Source organism: Panthera leo, chromosome B4 (genome assembly GCF_018350215.1).
Source record: "Panthera leo isolate Ple1 chromosome B4, P.leo_Ple1_pat1.1, whole genome shotgun sequence".
Taxonomy (NCBI): Eukaryota; Metazoa; Chordata; class Mammalia; order Carnivora; family Felidae; genus Panthera; species Panthera leo.
The window spans coordinates 66230245-66253047 of NC_056685.1; the positions used below are offsets into that span (position 1 = coordinate 66230245).

At 35.9% G+C, this 22803-nt stretch overlaps 1 protein-coding gene across 1 annotated transcript in view; it reads right to left on the reverse strand.

The window, feature by feature from the left end:
* Positions 1-22803, reverse strand: part of CPNE8 (copine 8) — a 231751-nt gene that overhangs the window by 151369 nt on the left and 57579 nt on the right. Inside the window, exons 5-6 of the mRNA XM_042946250.1 lie at positions 15681-15720; positions 592-668 (exon numbers count right to left, since the gene is read on the reverse strand). Of these exons, the coding sequence (XP_042802184.1) occupies positions 592-668; positions 15681-15720 (117 nt within the window). The remainder of the gene's footprint in view (positions 1-591; positions 669-15680; positions 15721-22803) is intronic.

A 22803-nucleotide genomic window follows, 5' to 3' on the forward strand; every position in this document is an offset into this window, starting at 1 on the left:
GAAATATCTGGAGTTAGTTTGCTGTCTTATTTGGAACTGGAGAAAAATAGGATCATCCCATGCAATTGATCTGAAATTGAAAATGAAATATGATCCCAGTGACTGAAAGTGAAGGAAGAATACATAATTCTGAGATATCATCTTCTCTTAATCTTTATACACTTACTTTCTTTTTCACCCAATTTTGTAGTAAAAATTATTACAATCTCAATCAGTAGAAATGCATTTATTAAACATACGGTATGAAGAATGGTGCTACATATAGTCCCTAGCCCAAAGGAGGAAAATACCTTTTTCAAAATGTTTAATTCTTAAAAACAGAAGAATTAATACTATAACCAAACAGAAAACAATACATTTGCTTTTTTAAGTCTCCTCCTTTCATTTTGTGAACATTCTGCAGCAGGGCATATGACAGCTAAAATATAAATGATTCTTTACAAACATGTCAGAACAATTTTGTTAGAAGAAAAAACTCAGGAAGATTTTTAAACCCACTTTTGGTCTACAACCACATATTTACCAATTCCAAACTACCAAAATAAAAACTGAAGAGTTAACATTTCATTGTCTGCATTAAAAAATACTTACACTATTGGCTTTTCCAGGCGACTTCCCTGAGAACCAACAATCTCCCCCAATGTACAAAACACTTGTCCCAGAAAGTCCTAAAATAGATAAAAGGATTAAAGCTCATAAGTTCTCAAGCTGTCTTTACACTACATATTTTGTACATCATATCTGTATTGGTTTCATTGCTGAAATACTGAATTCCCCGACTCCCAATAATGAATAAAATGAGCTCAACAAGCATGAATTTTAGCATGTCATTTTCCTGCAAACTGGCAAAGCCTTTTGTCCTTTTATCGCAGCTAGCTTGTTAATGCAAGTAAGCGGGAAACTGCTTTTACTTTCTTTTTCTTCTTGAAATTACAACAACAGTAGAAAGAAGTTCCAGGATTTGAATCCACAGTTGGCTTTGGATATCTCTGAAACTAGTAAGCTTTGGGCTGAGGAGGTAGACTGTGAAAACACAGAGCAGAGGTGGTTAACAATACTCAGCGTTACCTACACACAGGCTATGTGAGGTGGCTACAGAGGGGGTCCCAAGCCACACAGCCAGGTGTCTGTTCCACTACTGACACTCATTACCTGGGACTGGGCAATTAATTAAGCTCTCCAGTTTCCTCATTGCTAACCTGTACTAGTTCCCCTCACAGTTGTTTTGAGGAGGAACGAGTTAATATTACACGAGTTAATATTAGCATATGTTACATACCTAAAAATAGGTTAAGTGTAATACATTGTAAAGTTCATTAATGTACAAACTAGATGTACCTTATTTCAAGTACAATCTTATACTTATTTTCAAGACTCAGAATAACCTTGCACAATGAAAGATCTGTTATTAATCTTTGTTTCACATATAAAGAAAATCCTAATCATACAGGAGGTTGATTTCTTTCATGGTCTGAGCAGTCAGAAATAGCAGACTAACCCAGATGTTCTGATTCCAGATTAATATGCTGCCTAAGAATTTAAATATCATAAACACAATGCAATTTCACATGCCAATAAAATACGAGTTCCAACATCATCTGGGCGTGTTGAATCAAGAAAATATGGAAGTATTTCAGAGAGAGACACACACTCTAGTTTAGCTTGTATAGGATTTCAATCTGTCCTAAAAGAGAAGGTGGAAGATCTCCCTAAATTGTAGAGAACTGGCCCATGGGAAGCCCTAAGAAGGATGGACAGGAATGAAGAAACAAAATATTCAAAGTTTTTAATAAGTAAAAATTTTAAATGCCTAGCAAGTAAAAGCTATGTATTCAGTTCTAAAAAGTAAAGGAGAGAGTGTTCTAAGTCTGATGAAGGAAGTCCATGCTGGAGACTAGGATAGTCAGGGTAATATTTCCCAAAGGCAGTAAGCCTTGAGAGCCAAGTAGAAATCAGATCATGGAGAGAAGAGAGTTGGATATTCTGTTAGCTAGGATACAATGGGAAGTTACTCAGATCAAAGGGCTGAAAGTTATCAGGAGAAGGGAGGAGGGGGAAAGGACAAAAGCAGGGAAGGAGTGTGTTTTGCTTTGCAAAAACCAGCAGTTCCCAACAGATACCCAGTAAGGTGTTTCACCTGTTAGTCCCTTGGTAGGTGCTTCTTTCACCTGATAACCCCTTACAGACCCTTACAGGAACCAGCTGAGTCAGTCTGAGACATTTTGGAGTTGAGGACCTGCAGAAGTTCCCCCACCCCACCCCTCACCTAAGTTGTCCTGCAGTTAGTTACCTTTAGCTCATTATAAAACTAGGATCCCCTCCTATAAATGAGATTTTTCCGCCTATTTTTCCACCTGTTGTTTGAACATAGGTGCATGTACTAGCATGGTGACATTCTAGGCATATGGAATTGAACCCAAGTGCCTAATAATAGAATATGTATAACTCCTTAATGTATATGTAATGCATATGCAAGCTCCCTGATCCCACCCCCTAATACACTGGATAAAAGCTTCCTGTACTAACTTCAGGGACAGACAGTGCTTTGAGAGCTGCCTCCAGCTCCTTACTTGTGAAAAGTAATAAAAAGTTCTTTGCTTTCAACACTTCCTTCGGTTGTGTTCAATTTAATGCACTCCAGGCAGTGAACTCCTTGAGTACAGTTACAATTCCAGTTAAAAGAGAAGAGAATTGGCTACCCAAAAATATCTCTTTGCCGTAAGGATTATTATTTTTTTAATGTTTATGTATTTACTTTGAGAGAGAAAGTGCTATCAAGGAAGGGGCAGAGAGAGAGAGAGAGGGAGAGAGAGAGAATCCCAAGCAGGCTCCATGTTGTCAGTGCAGAGCCTGACAGGGCTCGATCCTACCAACTGTGAGATCATGTCCTGAGCCAAAATCAAGAGTCCAATGCTTAGCCGACCGAACCACCTGGGTGCCCTGGCATAAGGATTATTTTAGGCTAATTATTTTTCAGAAATAGCAGACATGGGGGAAGCTCAGAAAACCAGGTTAGAAGTTAGCCTTTTGCAGGAGACATTTACATTTATAAGAAAAATTTCCATTTCTAAGGCTGTCTTCCTCACTGTACTAGGATGAAGGGGGTTACTAAATCTCTTCTCAGTGGAGAAGGCAGAGACTTAAATCTGCATAAACTATGCCCTCTTTAAAATGCTTTGCCTGAAAACCTCCCATAATGCTTCCCCACTCACCAACATTTTTTGTCTTTAGTTAGAGATGGTATAAGGCTTGGGCCATTTCAGGGAGTTACTCCATTTTCCTTAGTATCTCCCATGTATACAGGAGGTATAGCATGTTATTAAACTTTCATTTGTTTTTCTCCTATTAATCGTCTTTTTTATTACAGAGGCTAATAAGAAGGGTAGAGGGAGAATTATTTTTTCTCCCTTACATAATCCTAGAGAACAGATCAGAGTTACAGGCAAGAATGTAATAAGAAAAGAATGGGCTTCAAGTAAAGGGGAGAATTGAAGATGAAGAGCCAAGTCAGACTGTAGAAGGTCCAGTTGGCCGGTCAAAAACAAACAAACAAGGAAGTTGTCGTAGGATAATCAGAAGCAACTGGAAGTCTTTTAGCAATGCAGGGGCACCATTAGAACAGTACATTCAGATTACTCGGGTACCAGTGTGAAGAATGGACTGAAAAATGAGGTAAAATCTGCAATCTGGATCAATCAGGCTATAGTAGTTAATAAGCCAAGTGTTAAGACCCAAACTGAAGTTGTAGCAAGTGGTAGGAAACAGTGCAGAGCAGAGTGACAGGATTTGGTGTAAACTATCCTTGCACATGATGAGGATGGGGAGGGGGACAGTGGGGACAAGAAGGGAGGGACAGAAAATACTCTGGATCTGAAATTTGGTGGCTTCCAGAATGACATCATCACCAGCTAAACCCAAGACATGACCTGTATTGCTCACCTGTCTGTACCCAATGACCTTTGGGTCCCACGTTTTTCCTTAAGTTCTTTCCAGTTTATCTATTACTCAACTCAGGCAAAAGGCCCAACGGGCACAGCATCCCATGATGGAAACTGAAACTACCCCTTAAGCTATAACGACTGGCTTGGCAAAGAGTTCCAGAGGCCCAGACCACCCAGATCAGTTTGAGCTCAACCACAGACTCATACCTGCACAGACGGACTATGGAGTGAAGGACAGTTATTCCTACTTCAATATAATGCTAAATTATCTGTCCAAGGAGGAACACAAGCCTCATTAACATAACATACAATATAGGTATAGGCATGTTTTCTTAAGGTGAACATGCAACCTTATGCCCACCTCTACATATGATGACAGGGTTCCCCTTTCTAAATATTCATCCTAACCCTAAGTAAAAGAATCCATCCACTCTTGCTCGGAGAGTCAGGGCTTTGGAAGTTATTCCCCATGATCTCCTTATTTGCTGCAAATTGATTCCTTTGTGTGACAACTCCATCTGGTGTATCTCCACCTTGGTGACTCACCAAGGAGCAAATTCACATTAGTTCAGTTACAACACCTTCATGAAAGTGCAAATCATTTTAAATTTTGGTTCTGAGTAATTAGAAAGTACTTAAGGTACAGCCTGGACATATTTAAATTAAATATCCTTAGTAGCAACATGTCTTTCCCAATTTCAAAAGAGACTCTACAGGTATGTTTATGGGTTAAAAAAAAAAAAAAACAACCTAAATTTCTCTAAGTCTCATGGCAGAAAGTGCTGAATACTAAAGATTTGGAATAGATCATTGTTCTGCGTTAGCAGTGAAAAGCATGGGGGATTCTGGAACTCTTTTCTAAAAAATATTAATACTGATAGATAGCTGTGCATACTACATGTTAAATGGATATGGCCAAGTCTCACCAAAAGCTGTTCTGTGCTGTCATTACTCAAGAAAACACAACTGAAGTACTGAGCATATCCTTATGAGAGAAGACATATTAGCAAACGGAGAACACACAAATACCATCAGTGATGAACAAAAAGGAAATTAAAATAATAAAATAAAATGTATACCAAAAAGCTATGGCATGCATCTGTACACACTATCTCTATAGTTATTGCACACTTTGCCCCTAAATATTTATAGCATTTTTGTAGTTCCTTTAATCTGTCTGTGCTTCCGTACTCCTTATCAAGCAACACATTTACTACTCACAGTGAAAAAATCAGCATATAGTGTTTGTCAACTAACTACTCCTTGCGCTGGAAATTTCTACTGAATCTTTATTTTTTACTCATCTCAATGCTTCACATTTTCTATGCATTTTACACAGTATGGTAACAGAATACATGTGTCCTTTAATGGCTATTTTTAGATATTGTGGTCTGTAGTTAGATAAAGATAGAAATAAAAATTACCTTTAACACAAACTGCTTTACTGTTTCTCACTATGGTGTTGTGTTCCAGTTGATGAGTCATTAGAATTACATTAAAATAGAACTTCCAGTAATAAATCCAGGCATGTTTCCACAGCTTTAACACACACATAGACCAAATCTAGTTCACGGTGTCTGGCAATTGAGAAATGCTTCCATTTATTCAGCCATATTAACTATTGTGCTTTCCCTCAAATGGCCAAGAGATCAATAAATATTTGCCAAATTTAATTATTATTTTATAATCTAAATAATACACAGATAGAACTTAGTTTTGAAATCTATTTAAACATACATAAATACATGTTGTTAGTATATAGGATGCATTCTACCAATATTACCCTGAATATATCCCAATATCGCCCTGAATACAATATGCTGGTATTAAATCTGAAATATCTAGCAGTGCAAAGTAAAGTAAACAAGAAAAAAGCAGAAAGCATAGCACACAAAGCAATATAACAATGAGTTTTGTGTTACATAGGTAGTTAAAAAGTTATCAGCACATCAGAAGGAGTCTTTGGATTACTCCTATAACTACTTAAATCTAGTTTTATTACTAATACAATGCAGACAAAAATCCAAGGAAACACTGCTATACTATCAGAGTCTAGCTGATTATTATACAAATACACAGTTGACTCTTGAACAACATGATAGTTTAAACTGTGCGGTTGCACTTATATGTGGATTTTTTTTTTCAGTGTATACAGTATAGTACTATAATTCATTTTCTCTTCCTTATGATTTTCTTATTTCTATAGCTTCCTTGATTGTAAGATTAGGGTATATAATACATATAACACACAAAATAGGTATTAATTGATTATGTTATCAGTAAGGCTTCTGGTCAACAGTAGGCTATTAGCAGTTAAGTTTTGGGGGGGTCAAAAATTATACACAGATTTTTGACTATTGTGGAGGTTGGGACCCTTAAACCCCATATTGTTCAAGGGTCAACTGTATTTCTCTTCTTTTTCTTTTTAACATTCAGAAGAGCGTCTCCTTTAATTGCATGCATGAGCAAAATATTCTAATTCCTTCAAACTTATTACTTCATTATTTTTTCATACCAATTTTTACTGATCAATTCCTCCACTACATTTCATATTATACTGTAGCTAGCTACTTATCTATATTCATAAAAATTACATTAATGCTATGTACTTTAATAATTCCACACATATTAATAAGGTAACTTACTTTGCAATAAATGAACTTGTTTTGTTGGTTTATTTGCTTGCTTGCTAGGTACCAGTATAAATTCTGATACATCCTTTATAAAAGATCTTTTTTATTTATTTATTTATTTATTTATTTATTTATTTATTTATTTAGCAAAACAGTATAACATATTCCTTAAGAGTGAGAATTATGAATGTCTATACTGTTTGTGTTTATATTCTGGCTGAATCATTTACTAATGACTCTATGTCTCGATATCCTGACCTATAGAATAGAGATAATGAATAATGCCTATATATAAATTATTGGGAGGATTAAATAAGATATCATATGCAAGGTACTTAATAAGATTATATATGCAGATAATATATGCAAAGCCCTTAGAACAGATACTTGAACATGGTAAGCATCTAATAAATATATGCTTTTCTTCTCCTCCCTACCTCCCTGGGGTTAAAAGGATATTACTATGTACTTAAAACTTATCCCTGACTACTAGATTCCAGTACTGCAGATACTATAATTACCTGGATAAAGTATTTTTATATCCCCTTTACACTCATAGCCAATTCAAATACCCATATTAAGTGTCATTATAAAATCCTAAAGTGCCTTATACACTAACTTATCTTACATGGTAAGTAGTATACATATAAACATACATATGTAAAAGAATGACATTTTTAAAACAATGGTATAGTGAACCAGGAGGCCTTCATGGTAAGTGAAATTTCTGATTTCTACACTATCACAAAACCAGTCAACTGTAGTTGATCATCAGCATCATCATAAACAATTTCATAAGCACTCAAAAGCGTGGCATCTTTCTCCTAAAAGTTTATAAAGATAGTCTGTAAATGGCTTTCCTATTTTATGATGTGATCAAGGAACATCTGAAAATATAATATCTCTAATTAATAGATAATTTAGATGAAAAGACATTAAACTGATTTATGATAGCTAAGTTTTAACACAGCACAGTAATTGGGTGCAGTCAACTGTTCAGTAGTTAATCATTCTATTTGTTGATAAGATAGACTATTTGCCTCCATTTATTGCTCATACCCATTTTGTGATCATTTAACTCATATTAAGCATATTCATGCTAAGCCACTAAGAGCAAGATAAAGTAATACAAAATATTTTGCTTTTACAATATTTTAACCATTGCAGAAAAAATTAATGAGGAAAGCTTATATTACCTGTGAAATTTTATTGTTGGCATTATCTATTTTATTGCTGGTATTCCCTGCTAATATTGCTGACTACCTCTCTATTTAATTCATCCTAATCACATCAACTATAAAGACTGAGGTGTGACTTAGTTATATTATGCTAATATGGCAATCATTTATAATAATCAAATATAGGTGCTTCCATTCCCCAATAATGACTTCTACTTTCTTTAAGGTTGTTAGCACATCTATATGCTATTTTGAAAATAAGGCAAACTCAACATGAAACAATTGGATTCAATATTTTGGAAGAAACAATTTGTCACGTTTTAACATAATAATACAACTTTTTTAAGGCAGGGATTTGTCTATTTAATGGATAGATCCATCTATAATTCAAAAATGCTATTCTACCTCCAAGAGATTAATAAAATTTCTAAACTTAGACATCAATGGTTAAATTACAAATACAGTTTCAAAATTATACTCTAAAGTTGAATGTATTTCTTTTATCTCAGCACAAATGTTGATTTTAAAAATAGTTTTTGTTTGTTAAGACTCCAAATGAAAGCAGTAAGCCACTGAATGAAAATTAAGCTTTCAACAATGAGGGATGGCCATTGAGCTAAATTAACAAATTTTTAAAATTATTCGCAACATATATATTTAACTAATTGAAAACCATGCTATATAGAGACTACAAAATAAAGCTATACTATTCAGAGATAAACCTATGGAAAATATTTACCTTTTGGGGGCATATCACTTTATGTTTGTTCTCATTAGCAAAGAAGCGAGAAGTGTAATATGCTTACAGAAAGTAAGTTAAATATTCTCTCTGCTGGTAGTCATGGTAAGACAGTTGACAGGCCAAATAACTAGAAAACTTACTACTACTTATTATTAAATAATATGAAATATAGCATTATCCGATACTAGATAATAGTATTAAATATAATGTAATACTATCATTCAAAATCATTATTAAATATTGAATTCGAAATAAGGGCCAGCTTTGCATGCAAACAATCACACCTAATATAACTTAATGAGTGCTGAAGATACTGTCATCAGACCTAATTCAGGCATTGTCTCTTAAAGTCTAAGATTCTACAAGCCCTTACTGGAAATGCAAATGGAAACATAATTCATTTATAAAACATCAGTCATTAATACTTTAGCTTGAATATGCTTAAAAAGCTAGCTCTCATCATCTAGTAAGGGCCTGAAAGCATGTTTATAGAAAAAGAAAGTTATTACTGCAAAGGCCTCTCAGGAAGCGACAATTTAGTAGAGATTTAAATAATGTAAGAAAAAGAACCATGTGAATATTTGGCATAAAAACATTCCAGGCTGGAGGAAAAGCAAAAACAGTTTCTGAAACAAGAATATACTTGGGCATTCAAGGAAAAGCAAGATGGCCAGTGGACCTGGAACAGAATGAGCAAGGAAAAGAATTAAAGAGAGAACCAGGAGTCTGGTTCTTCACCCGAAGGACCGTGAATTCTATCCTGAGTGTAGAGGGAGGCCACTGAAGGGTTTGAATTGAAAAGTAACATGTTCTGACCAGCTTCTAAAAATGCGAATTCTGGCTAATATTCTTCCCTCAAATTTCTAAATGCTTCAGTTCACCAAAATTTCTAATTTAAATTCTATTTTCTTCTCCATTTATATTTTTTTCAGGCATATATATATATATATATATATATATATATATATATATATATATATATATTATTTTTTTTTTTTTTTAAGGTAACTTTAATGAGTTCCAACTCTATAGGCTGATGATTTGCAAAACCATCTTTCTATTCTCCAGATATGGCCTAGTCAATATCTCCAGTTGGATGCTTATTGGGGTCTCAAACAACATAAACCCATTCTGAACACTGAGTTCTCCAATCTCACCCCACCACCTCAATCTCTTCCTCCATGATGTACCCCTCGCAATAAACTAAACACCATTTATTCAGTGGCTCTTCGCCAGTAACGTAAGAGTCATTCTAAATTATTTTCTTATGTTCTCACCTGAAATCCAATTCATCAGCAATAATATCACCAAAACATATTCCAAAACTGACCACTTCTTAGCCCTTCAAGGGCTATACCCACCAAATACTATTCATTTAGCCAAATCACAATAGCCTTACAGTTGGTCTCTTTTGGGTCACCACCAGGGGAGTTCCCCGGGTAAAATCTGAAACTGGCACCCATACCTAGAGGGCAAGGAAAGACTGAAGAAAAAAGGCAGGTCCCTCCAGATTGGTAGGTGGCAGGTTTAATAAGCAAGGGAACTTACATTATGAGGCTGTCTTGGATGGCTGCAAGATGAGTAGATCTCCACACTTGCCTGCCAGAATCACAACTTTTTTACAGAGGCCTTAATGGGGTTCAGTCATACATTCAGTCCAGATGGTCTCAACATCCATTACTCTCTCAGACTATGTCTATGAAACAGGCCAGTGGGCAGAACATACTTTTCAAGGACAGGGAAGGGAGTGACCAGATCCAGTTCACAGGTAAACCAGTCATGTTCTCCTCCAACAGTTTCCTTAATTTCAGTCTTGCTTCCCAGCCCCATTCTCCACTTCAGCTGTCAGTTGTTATTTAAATGTATAAATCATCTTCCGGTGAAATTCATTAAACTTTTTTTGAAGCCATGGCCTACAAATCTCTGCATCATCTGAATTCTGTGTACCTTTTCAATCTATTTCATTCTGCTCTCCCTTATCATTCACAAAATCCCATATATGGTAGCTATCTTCAGTCACATCAACATTCCAAATATTTTCCTGACTCAAGGTCCTTGCATTGCTGTTGCTTTTACCTGGAATGCTCTTTCTCTAGATTATCAGTAGTTCCCTTCTTCTCTTTGCATAAGTATACCCAGGATGAGAACTTGTGCAGAATCACTCCACCTGGTTGAGAGGAACCTAAGCTTCTAGCTGGCATTCTTCATCAGTCACTGTTTCTCACTATCAATTTCTTTTAAGTGTATAAAGAAGTAAGTTATCTTAATCATTTTGCATTTGTTTCTATTAAATAAATCTTGCCCCTTCCACTTCCCCAACTCCAAAATGTAAGCTGTTTTAGGACAGGGGGTCCTTGTTTGTCTTCTACACTGCTACATTACTGAGCACTTGAACAGCACTTAAATATATTTATTGTTTGCCTGATTTTAAGAAAATACATTAGAATTTGGTTCAGTTATATATGGGTTAAATTGGTTTTTCTTCTGATGAGAAAAATATTACCCCACTTTCTATGAGAAAATGCACTTCATGGTCCAAACAATTATCTTTCAAATGAAATTTTCAAAACAACTGATCTACATGTGGAAGTTTATACATATATGATATTTAGAAAATATACTAAAGAACATACACACCCTCACTGAAGGCTGGTATTTCATGGCCCAAATAATCCAATGAGCTATTAACATGTCTAAACAAAAATTTTAGCAGGTACCTTCCAAGATCATCCAAATGGAAAAATGCGTTTTGGATTGCCTGGTGTGTATGGAAATTTAGTACACAAAGTACAGTTTTGATGTCATCTGGTCTAGAGCGCCAAGCAGAATCCTAGATACACCAATTATGGGCCTGTTATTAATCTTTTCATTAATGATTTGGCTGGTGAAATTAAATTATTCAAATGAAAGTATGCTATGCAGTTCTGCTAATGGCATTAAGATGAGTGGGCTCGACAGCAACTTAGAGAACAAAACTGGAATTCAAAATGTCAGATTTTGTTCACAGGATCTAACACTTTGGGGGGGCTAATATTTTACTAATTTCCCTAGAAAATCATAAAATGGATAAAACCTCTTAAGGAAAATGTCCCTGGATTCCAGTGCCTGCATCATGTAATGTTTCTGGTGCATGTTTCTCCACTACAAACTTTCCTACCATGAATAAAATCAGTTAAGGGGCGACCAGGTGGCTCAGTCGGTTGAGCGTCTGACTCCAGCTCAGGTCATGATCTCACGGTTCGTGGGCTGGAGGGTCCAAGCCCCACGTCGGGCTTTGTGCTGACAGCTCTGGATTCTGTGTCTCCCTCTCTCTCTGCCCCTACCCTGCTCACACTCTGTCTCTGTCTCTCTCAAAAATAAATAAACATTAAATAAAAAAAAAAAATAAGGGCTCATGGGTGGCTCAGTCATTTGAGCATCTGACTTCGGCTCAGGTCATGATCTCGCAGTCAGTGAGTTCGAGCCCTGCGTCGGGCTCTGTGCTGACAGCTCGGAGCCTGGAGCCTGCTTCGGATTCTGTGTCTCCCTCTCTCTCTGCCCCTCCCCCACTTGTGCTCTGTCTCTCAAAAATAAATGTGTAAAAAAATTTTTTAATAAAAAATATAAATAAATAAATAAATAAAATCAGTTAAAAGTATACCAATCCTGTATCCACTCACCCTGTATTCATTTGCAGTATTAGGAATCTAAGGTACAATGTTATATTATATCTCTATTTTCCCTACTAGTACCAAAAATTTAAGAATTTGACCCAAGATCCCTGAATATTGGAAATCAAATAAAGTCATCCCGAAATGGGTTTCTGTCAAAATTATCAGAAATGAGAATAGGAAAAAAAAAAGATTTTATTATTGTTAACTCAAGGAGTCTCTCTTGCTACCAAATCCCCTTTGTAAAAGGTAAGTGTCTGCACTCCACATGCAAACCCACGCACTTAGCAGTCTTTCCTAAAAGGTTCCAGTTTTCATTTCACTTTGCAAAGTTGGCAGGTCGACAATCACACTTTTAAACAACTATATCCTCAGGGAGTAGACCTAGTTTGTTTATTGGCTTCTCTAATCTAAATCGCTCCTGAACTCATTTTGGGTTGAATGAGTTATAAAATCTGTACTTGGATGCTTTCAAATAGCAAGGGCTTTTGTTGTTAATTTCTAACAGAAATTCGGGACACTAATTTCTAACAATTCATATCACAATTCCAAAACACATTTCCTTCCTCATCTGACATGCTTCATCCATTTGTAAGCTCAGGCACTTATTAACTAATTTGTACTGACTGCTTAATATTAAGAAATATAATACAGAGACCACTGTAAACAAATACATTAAAATGTGAGGTAATATGAACCACAGGAACTATAGGAAGCTATGCAATACTTTGGGAGAAGGGTGATGAGAATCTGAATTAAGTAACAGTAAGAAAGGAAAGAAGACAGAAGAGAAATAATACTTCATTATAATGAACAGGATTTATAGCTCACAAGATGTGGTATGTGAGACAGAAAGAGGTTAACGATACATCCACGTTTTCTAACTTAGTATACCGTGATGATGATAATTCTCAAGATAGAAAATACAAGCAGAGGACCAACAACAGAATGGAAGAGGTCATACATTTTTGATAATTTGAGTTTTAGGCTTCTGCAGACTAGCTAACAAGCAGTTGGAAACTTGTTTTTGCTAAGGTACAAAGAGAGATAGACACTTGGGAGTCATCAGGGTAAAGCATGGAAATGGCTGAGATTTCCCAAGGAGAGCTTATTGAGATGAGATGACAATGGAAAACAAAACCAGGAAAAACCAATAATAAGGGAGAGGAGGAGGAAGAGAAACTGAAAAAGGATAGATAATGAGTAAACAAAGAAGTAAGAAAAGAAGTGAGGGAGACATTTCTGTGGAATTAAGAGGAGATGAGTTTGTTAAGAACAGTCAATTGTATCCAAAATAATGGGAAGGTCAGGTAAAGCAGAAAGTGAAGAGAGGCCAAGATATTTTTCTCTAACCCTTGTCAGAATAGTTCAAGCAGAAATGAAAACCAGAACACAGTAGAGTAAGATGGGAGAAACCCAGGCTGCTCTGAAAAGAACTGCAGCAGTAAGAAGGTGGTAAAGGAGATAGCACGAGAGTGAAGCAGAGTCAAGATGTCAAAAGGAAGACATGAAATCTTTCTTACGGAACATATAAAAAGCTATTCTGCAAAAAAAAATATTTTAAAAGATATGTACATTCATGCCTTCTATGGTACATACCTCAGTATGGATTATTTAATGAAAATATAGTTATATCATGTTTGAGGTACCTTCTTATTCCATATACTAGTCTCTCCCTGAATTCAAGGCCACCACTTGGGCAAGGACCACATGTTACCACCTTCACACTAACCCTCAAAATATCCAACCCTATGGAAAGTCCTTAACTGCCAAGTTATCATGCCCTCTAAAAAGTAGTTTGAACTGAGAAACATAGAAATTATATTCAGGGAGAATGGGCACTTGAAAGCCTATGTCCACTCAAGAGTTTAGGGAGTTCATTTTTCCTACATGCACAAAGATGAATAAACAGAGAAACTTGGTTTTCAGAGAGAAACAGAAGCTCAGAGAAGAGTCATAATGCAAAGAATATGTAGCCTCAGAGAAAAAGAAATAGAGAAAATTGCTGTCTCAATCCCAACCCTCCAGGCCTGTTTTTGGCTGTAGCTCCTACAAGGACAAGCTACACATCACATTTATGAGATGCTTCTAAATCTCTTTAATATTAACCACCTACATGTGAAATAAATATAATGCATTTTCTTTCCTTGCAACTAAATTTTTTACTAGAAAATGGAATTCTTTTTCTGGTTCTTCCAGTGGAATTTGGAAAACTTCCAACACAAAGCTTTGCAAATAAAATTTAAATATCCAGCCACAATGCTCCGAGTCTTATGAGGAGCAGGAAGACAGCATGGCAATGGTAATGAGCATTACTTATGGGGAGGAATGAGCTTATTACAGTATTTGCTTTCAATTTGTAGAAAAGTCAATCAGAAATACTATTCTTTGAATCCTTCATCAAATGATTCTGCTCTTTGCTTCATGACAAAAATAAATATCATAGCTTCTTTACAATGAAGGAAAGGAACAGTAAATTGTGATTTTTACCACCATACCCAGCTTCCTAGTTTCCCCAAATCAGCCTCTCAACCTCTTAGCTTGGGATTACCTCTCATGTGTCTTCTCTTCTCTGAATTAAGACATCCCTCCTCTCCAAACTACATTGGAAATCATATCCATCTGTTCTAGTCAGTAGGCTACAACAATGGAGAAGTGAAAAAAATCTCACCCGCCTGACCCTCTGGGCATGACCATGACTCCAGCCAGCCTCCCACCTCTCAACTCTGACACGGCTGCCAATTCTACATCCATGTATTCAGATTCCACTTGGTACCTGGTTAAACTTTCAGAATGCTGTTCTCAAACAGCACCCCCTCCACCCCCATTCAGCTCTTCCTGCTAGTTTGACCTAACTCTCCCTCCAGACCTCAACCTCTGCATCTGCCTAGCTCTGAGGCCTTTGCTGCCCCTGAACCTAAAAACATCCCCAGGGAATAGTTATGGCCTGGGGAGTAGAGCTCTTGAGAAAAGAGGAATAGGTAGAAGGAGGGAAGATCAGGACCCAAAAAGAAAAAAAGAGACTGTAAGTGAACTTGAGGACAGACTCTGTATGTCCATCTTGCTCATACTGTACCCTCTGAAGCAGACATGGTGCCAGCATGAGGAGGCACTTAGAAAATATGGTTGAACAAATGAGCCACAAGGACTGAAGAATGGCAAATCACTCTGTCCTACACCCAAGTACTTCTCATTCTCGCACAAGCGAAGCCTCTCCAAATGACACGGGCTTCATCTTGCTCAACCTGAATTAATTTCAAACATTGCAGGGAACTGAAAGAATTTCTTTTAAAAATATATAAATAAATAAGGTTAATCCATTTCACACACTAAAGGTACCTTTGCTTTAAGAATTTCCTTCACATGCTATTCTAGGATCCTTTAAAAATGTTATTGATTTTCTATGACAATTATTACATGAAAACTTATGGGAATATACCTTTAATATTAATGCATCAACATAAATACCAATCATATGTTATGATTTTGTGGTCTATATTACGTAATCATCCTAAAAACATAAAGTGTGAACTTACATGTTTGGACAGGTTGGGGCTCTTTGAGTCAACATCATACCTAAAAGATTAAAATATGAAACTCAGATTATTTCCACAAAATAGAGAGCTACAGAAAAAATATCAGTATTTTCCCAAAAAATAAGTAACATTATAATGAACCAAAAATATACCAGTAGGGAAAAATTAGCAAATTAAGAAGTTTCTTATAATCTTTAGTCTATATGCCAATAGTAGCATTCACAATCTCTGAGTCCTTTTATTTCCACAACCTAAGTAGAAGTCCTGATATTTTCAGTCATTAATTCTGCTGCTTGATAAGAAAGTTATAAACTTCTCTTTCGTACTATCATTAAAAAAAAAAGTTTGAAAAGTAAAACAAAACACAAAAACCATTCTCTTTTGTGTGAATCAGTAGTATCCTAACTGTTTAAAACTCCCTAACAACTGCAATTCCTCTCCTCTGGATACCATTTAAAAATAAGCAGGTTCAGGGCACGTGGCTGGCTCAGTGAGATGTGTGACTCTTAATCTCAGGGCTGTGAGTTCAAGACCCATGTTGGGTGTAGAGATTACTTAAAAATATAAAATCTTTTAAAATCAATCAATCAATCAATCAATCAATAAGCAAGCAGGTGCTGGGAACAGGCTGTCGTTTGTGTACCTTTTAACTTCTATTTAATATTTTAAATGCTACTGTTGACTTTGAAATTTGGCTAAAGTAAGGAGACGTTACTTTTCCCCAATCACTGGACTTAGGGAAACCGAATATTTTACGAAAGATAAATACATTCATATAGTACTACGTTAGGTCCTGATTTTGACCAGTTGGTACTGGAAATAAATGATTTCTTAGAAAGATTCTGGGAAAACATCACTCACTATTACCTTAACCTCTCATTTTAAAGAAATTCTAGAAATGGAAAGGTTGCTACCAGTCAAAACAACCTCAAATAAATGAAGTCTTGAATAGGAAAATATTTTTTTCTTATTCAACACTGGCTCCAGTGTTTCTCCCAAATTATACTCCTTTCACATTCCTTGTCCATAGCTTCCTACCAAAAATTAACTGCCTTTTTAAAGATTAATTAAAGCCTTCACTCTCACTAAACAAGAATGTTTTTACAAAGAAACAAAGCATCTCCATCAATAAAAGGCAAAGAAACAGAGTTCACTGAGTGTACCAATGCTGGGCAGAGGTTCACGTACTCCCCAGCTAAGAATGTTTACCACAGATTGGCTTTCGAATTGTATGAGGCAAATACCTGCCTTGGAGGAATTACAAATTACTCTTCTTCACATTAGGGCATTCCGATCAACTCTGAACAGCTGTAACCTACAATTTTAAATCAGCAAACTGCCAACATCTACTGAAAACCTACAGATGTTAGCACCAAAAAAAAAAATTCTTATTCAAGAAATTTTTCTTATTCAAGACAACTTTTTAAGAGAAAATTGAAATTAGCAACTACAGCAGTATCAAAGGTGAAAAATAACTATGCTGGTTCCTTCCCAAGAATCAGTCATGGAAACTATTTTCTATAAAGGGTATACTGTGGACGGGGGAGAAATAACATGGTATGTTCAGTTGTGCTAAAAGAAGCAAAAAGAAAAGGAGTTTGTTTTCATCACAAAGTTTAAGTATCTTCAAATATAATCTTCTTTCATTGCCTTTAACAAAGCTTTTTGAATGCTACTCTCTTGAAAATATGTAATTTGCAGCATAGTTCTGATGGCTTTAGATAATATGTTGGATTATAATGCATTTGAAATTATCGTGAGTTTTCCTTTAATGGACTTTTCCTTCTAACTTTTCTAAAAGTATCAAGACTACTCTGGTCCTTACCCTCAGACATAAACCCCACATCCTAAATAGTTAAAGTGTGTGTGTGTGTGTGTGTGTGTGTGTGTGTGTGTGTGTGCGCGCGCGCGTTTACATGTTTGAATGCCATACTCTTATTAAGAAAGATCATATTGGCAAGCAGGAAGTTAAGTAGTTTACACCTACAAGGGTACATCCCACTGCCTAAATTTACTAATGTTAATTTTGCAAACTTGAAGCTGCTACTGAATTGGCAGTAATCGATTTGGGTTGATCCTAAAGATTACCTTTCAATTAGAGGTAACAGATGTTGACTAGAGTTTTTCCTGTACTTCTGGAATTCCAGCTAAGGTCCAAAGCTAAAAACAAAAGATGCTAATATGCTTAGCTCAGAGGTGCCAGTCAGACCTTTCTTCACAACTTACTCATAAAGTGACAGGCTATTTCCTACCCCTTGTGGGGGCAAGGGGAGGTTCGTCCCATTCCCCAAAGTCAAGTGAAGGGGATCTCCTAAATCTGAGGTGCCTGAAGAAAAAGATAGCATCTGAGTCCCCAATCAGACGCTGCTGAGCTACAGAAACTGCCTACAAGTCCAGCCTGTGGCTGCCATTAAAAACTATGTCAGCTGACAGTCCTAGAAGTGCCTTCTGAGGGCTGAGGAACAAGTAGAATGTGTGACATCTGTCCCCTTTAAGGTCTAGATTCTTCAGAAGATAAGAGACCCACACCTCTGCCTCCCAGCTCACCTACCCTTTCCTTTTTCCACCCTCTGCTCTCCCCCAAGTAGCTGAAAATAGCTCCAACTGATGGGAGAGGAAGTGAAGAGTTATGAAGTTTGAGATTAAAGCTTTAAAGTGAAGAGTATAATGATGAACAAAATAAGATGGTTCTAGGGGCACCTGGGTGACTCAGTTAAGTGTCCAACTCTTGATTTTGGTTCAGGTCATGATCTCAAGGTCATGAGATTGAGCCCTGCTTTCTTTTATGAAGTCTCTGAAATACATACAGTGAAGTTGAACAATGTCATTCATTTATCATGAAATACTAGAGAGGTGTGTTAAGTTCTAGCAATGCCCTAACTTCTTCCTACCTTTAAGCCTTTCCTTGTCCATGCTAAGCATACCAAGAAAGCTTAGAAACATGAAATAAGTATCAGGTGCCTCCCTACCACAATACATTCTCATTTGGACTCACTAGTTTGTCAGAGTGGTTTTTGAAATGCTAACTGTTAAAAGAGGCATAATATTTGAAGACTAACCAGCACTGAGTTCAGTGGAATTACATTTCTTGCACTCAACACGTTTTAAAACCCATTGGCTTCCACAGCCTCATCTTCAGTAGAGATGAGAATGCAATCGTTAGCCTCCATACAGGCAAATCATTCTTTACCTTCGTTTCCTCTCCAGAATGACTAGCCCAGCTCTCAATTTTTGCTCATTCGTCTTCTAACAAACATTTGATTGCTATCATCCTTTTGAAAGCACTATTTCCTTTCTTTTCATTCCCTTGTGACATTCTATAATAGCCACAGTTATGATATAAGTGATAAAGGCTGAGTAGGACACGGGCTTAAGAAGCCAGGGCCAAGTGGGTACAGTGGTGAAACAGTCACCTGGCAGCAGCTGCTTGTGATGGTGACAGGAGCCTGTTGGCAGACAGCAACCAAAATGAAACAGAAATGGGTTCTGAAAATTGGAGCTAAAACATAGGCAAGGCGCTCAGAGAACAAAGTATATAGGATCTTGGCTTCAAAGGCAAATTCCACCAAACTTTAAAGAAGAATTAATACCTACTCTTCTTAAACTATTCCAAAAAACAGTAAAATTCCAAATTTGTTCTATGAGGCAAGTATTATCCTGATATCAAAACCAGATAATCACACCATCAACAAAGAGAACTACAGGCCAAAATCCCTGATTAACACAGATGCAAAAATTCTCAACAAAATACTAGCAAACTGAATCCAACCACACATTAAAAAAATCAACCACCATGATCAAGTGGGATTTTTGCCTGGGTTGCAAGGGTGGCTCAATATTCATAAATTGATCAATTTGATAAATTGCATCAATAAAAGAAAGGGTAAGACCATATGATCATTTCAATAGACACAGAAAAAGTATTTGACAAAGTACTGATAAAAAAGTATTGATAAAAAAAGTATTGATAAAAAACTATTGATAAAAAAAAACCCTCAACAAAGTAAGCTTAGAGGGAACATACCTCAACATAATAAAGGCCATATATGAAAAACCCACAGTTAACACCATCCTTAATGGGGAAAATCTCTCAGTTTTCCCTCTAAGGTCAGGAACAAGACAGGGATGCCCACTCTCACCATTATTATTCAATATAATACTGGAAGTCCTAGCCACAACAACAGAGAACAGAAAGAAATAAAAGGCACCCCAATTGGTAAGGAAGAAGTGAAACTTTCATTATTTGCAGATGTAATGATACTATATACAGAAAACCTGAAAGACTTCACCAAAAACTGCTAGAACTGATAAACGAATTCAGTAAAGTCTCAGGACACAAAATCAATGTACAGAAATCTGTTGCATTTCTATAGGCCAACAGTGAGGCAACCAAAAAAGAAATTAAGGAAATATTCCCATTTACAATTGCACCAAAAATAATAAGATACCTAGGAATAAACCTAACAAAACAGGTGAAAGACCTGTACTCTGTAAGCTATAAAACACTGATGAAAGAAGACAAAACAAAGAAATGGAAATATATGCCATGCTCATGGATTAGAAGAACAAATATTGCTAAAATGCCCATACTACCCAAAGCAATCTACAGATTTAATGCAATCCACATCAAAATACAAACAGCATTTTTCACGGAACTAGAACAAAGAATCCTAAAATTTGTATGGAACCAGAAAAGACCCTGAATAGCCAAAGCAATCCTGAAAAGGAAAAGGAAAGCTGGACACATCACAGTTCTGGACTTCAAGTTATATTACAAAGCAGTAGTAATCAAAACAGTTTATTATTGGCACAAAAACAGACACACAGATCAATAGAACAGAATAGAAAACCCAGAAATAAACCCACAATTATATGGTCAATTAATCTTCAACAACTCATGCAAGAATACGCAATGGGAAAAAGTCTCCTCAACAAACGGTGCTGGGAAAACTGGACAGCAACAGGCAAAACTATGAAATTGGACCACTGTCTTACACCACACACAAAAATAAATGCAAAATGGATGAAAGACCAAATGTGAAATCTGAAACCATAAAAATCCTAGAAGAAAACACAGGCAGTAACTTCTTTGACATCAGCCGTAGCAACTTCTTTCTAGGTATGTCTCCTAAGGCAAGGATCAAGGCAAAAATAAACCATGGGAACTACATCAAAATAAAAAAGCTTCTGCACAGCAAAGAAAATAATCAACAAAACTAAAAGGCAACCTATGGAATGAGAGAAATGACATACCTGATATTGCAAATGACATACCTTATAAAAGGATAGTATTCAAAACCTATGAAGAACCTATCATACTCAACACCCAAAAAACAAATAATTCAATTTAAAAATGGGGAGAAGACATGAACAGTTATTTCTCCAAAGATGACATACAGATGGCCAATAGACACATGAAAAGATGTTCATCATCACCATCAGGGAAATGCAAATCAAAACTACAATGAGTTATCACCTCACACCTCTCAGAATGGCTAAAATCAACAATACAAGAAACAACAGGGGTTGGTTAGGATATGGAGAATAAGGAACCCTCTTGCACTGATGGTGGGAATGCAAACTGGTGCAGCCACTATGGTAAACAGTATAGAAAAGCTAAAAATAGAACTACCTCATGATCCAGCAATTGCACTACTGGGTATTTACCCAAAGAATACAAGAATACTAATTCAAAGGGACACATGCACCCCTACGTTTATAGCAGTATTATTTACAATAGCCAAAATGTCTATTTGGCTAATTGATGGACACAAGAGCCCTAGTGTCCATCAATTGATGAATGGTTAAAGAAGATGTGGTGTATATATGCAATGGAATATTACTCAGCCATCAAAAAGAATGAAACCTTGGCATTTGCAATGACATCAATGGAGCTAGAGAGTATAATGCTAAGCAAAATAACCAGAGAAAGACAAATACCATGTGATTTCACTTATATGTAAATTTTAAGAAATAAAACAAAGGGGAAACAATGAGACAGACAGAAATTAAATTTATTTTTATATGAATTTAAATTAAAATAAAATATGAAAATGAAATTAATTTAATGAAAAATATGAAAATGAAATTTAATTTAATGAAATTAAAATGAATTTAAATTCATATAAAAATATAAAAAATTAAATTAATATAAATTAAATTTTATTAAATTTTTAAAAGTTTTAAAAATTAACATAAAAAAGATTTCTAAGTTGGTCTCAAAGATTAGCATGAAGAGTACTCTTATCTACATCTTTTTTTTTTCAATATATGAAATTTATTGTCAAATTGGTTTCCATACAACACCCAGTGCTCATCCCAAAAGATGCCCTCCTCAATACCCATCACCCACCCTCCCCTCCCTCCCACCCCCCATCAACCCTCAGTTCTCAGTTTTTAAGAGTCTCTTATGCTTTGGCTCTCTCCCACTCTAACCTCCTTTTTTTTTTTTTTCCTTCCCATTTCCTTTCCCCCATGGGTTTCTGTTAAGTTTCTCAGGATCCACATAAGAGTGAAAAAATATGGCATCTGTCTTTCTCTGTATGGCTTATTTCACTTAGCATCACACTCTCCAGTTCCATCCACGTTGCTACAAAGGGCCATATTTCATTCTTTCTCATTGCCACGTAGTACTCCATTGTGTATATAAACCACATACATCTTTTCATCCTAAAATCTGACTCTGAATAATTTACATTCTGAAAATGAAAAAAATATATAAGAAATTTACCCAATAGGATACTCACTGCAAGATTATATGTAATAGTAAAAATAGAACCAGCCAAAGGATCCATCAGTAAATGTTTGGCTAAATAAATAGTGTTTTTTCAAACAATGAAAATTATGCAGCATAAAATGAATGAAACACACACACACACACACACACACACACACACACATAATGGCATAAAAAGGTATCTGAAAAATGCAAGTAATAGGAAAATATTTGTGATTTTCAAAATACTGAGATTCCCATATGCAAGTATATACATTGAGTCATGTACATTTTTGGTTATTTGTGAATTTTTTGTTTTTTGGGCCTTTTTTTTTTTTTTGGTATTGGAAGAACAAGAAACTCTGATGTTAAAAAAATTTTTTTCATGTTTATTTTTGAGAGAGAGAG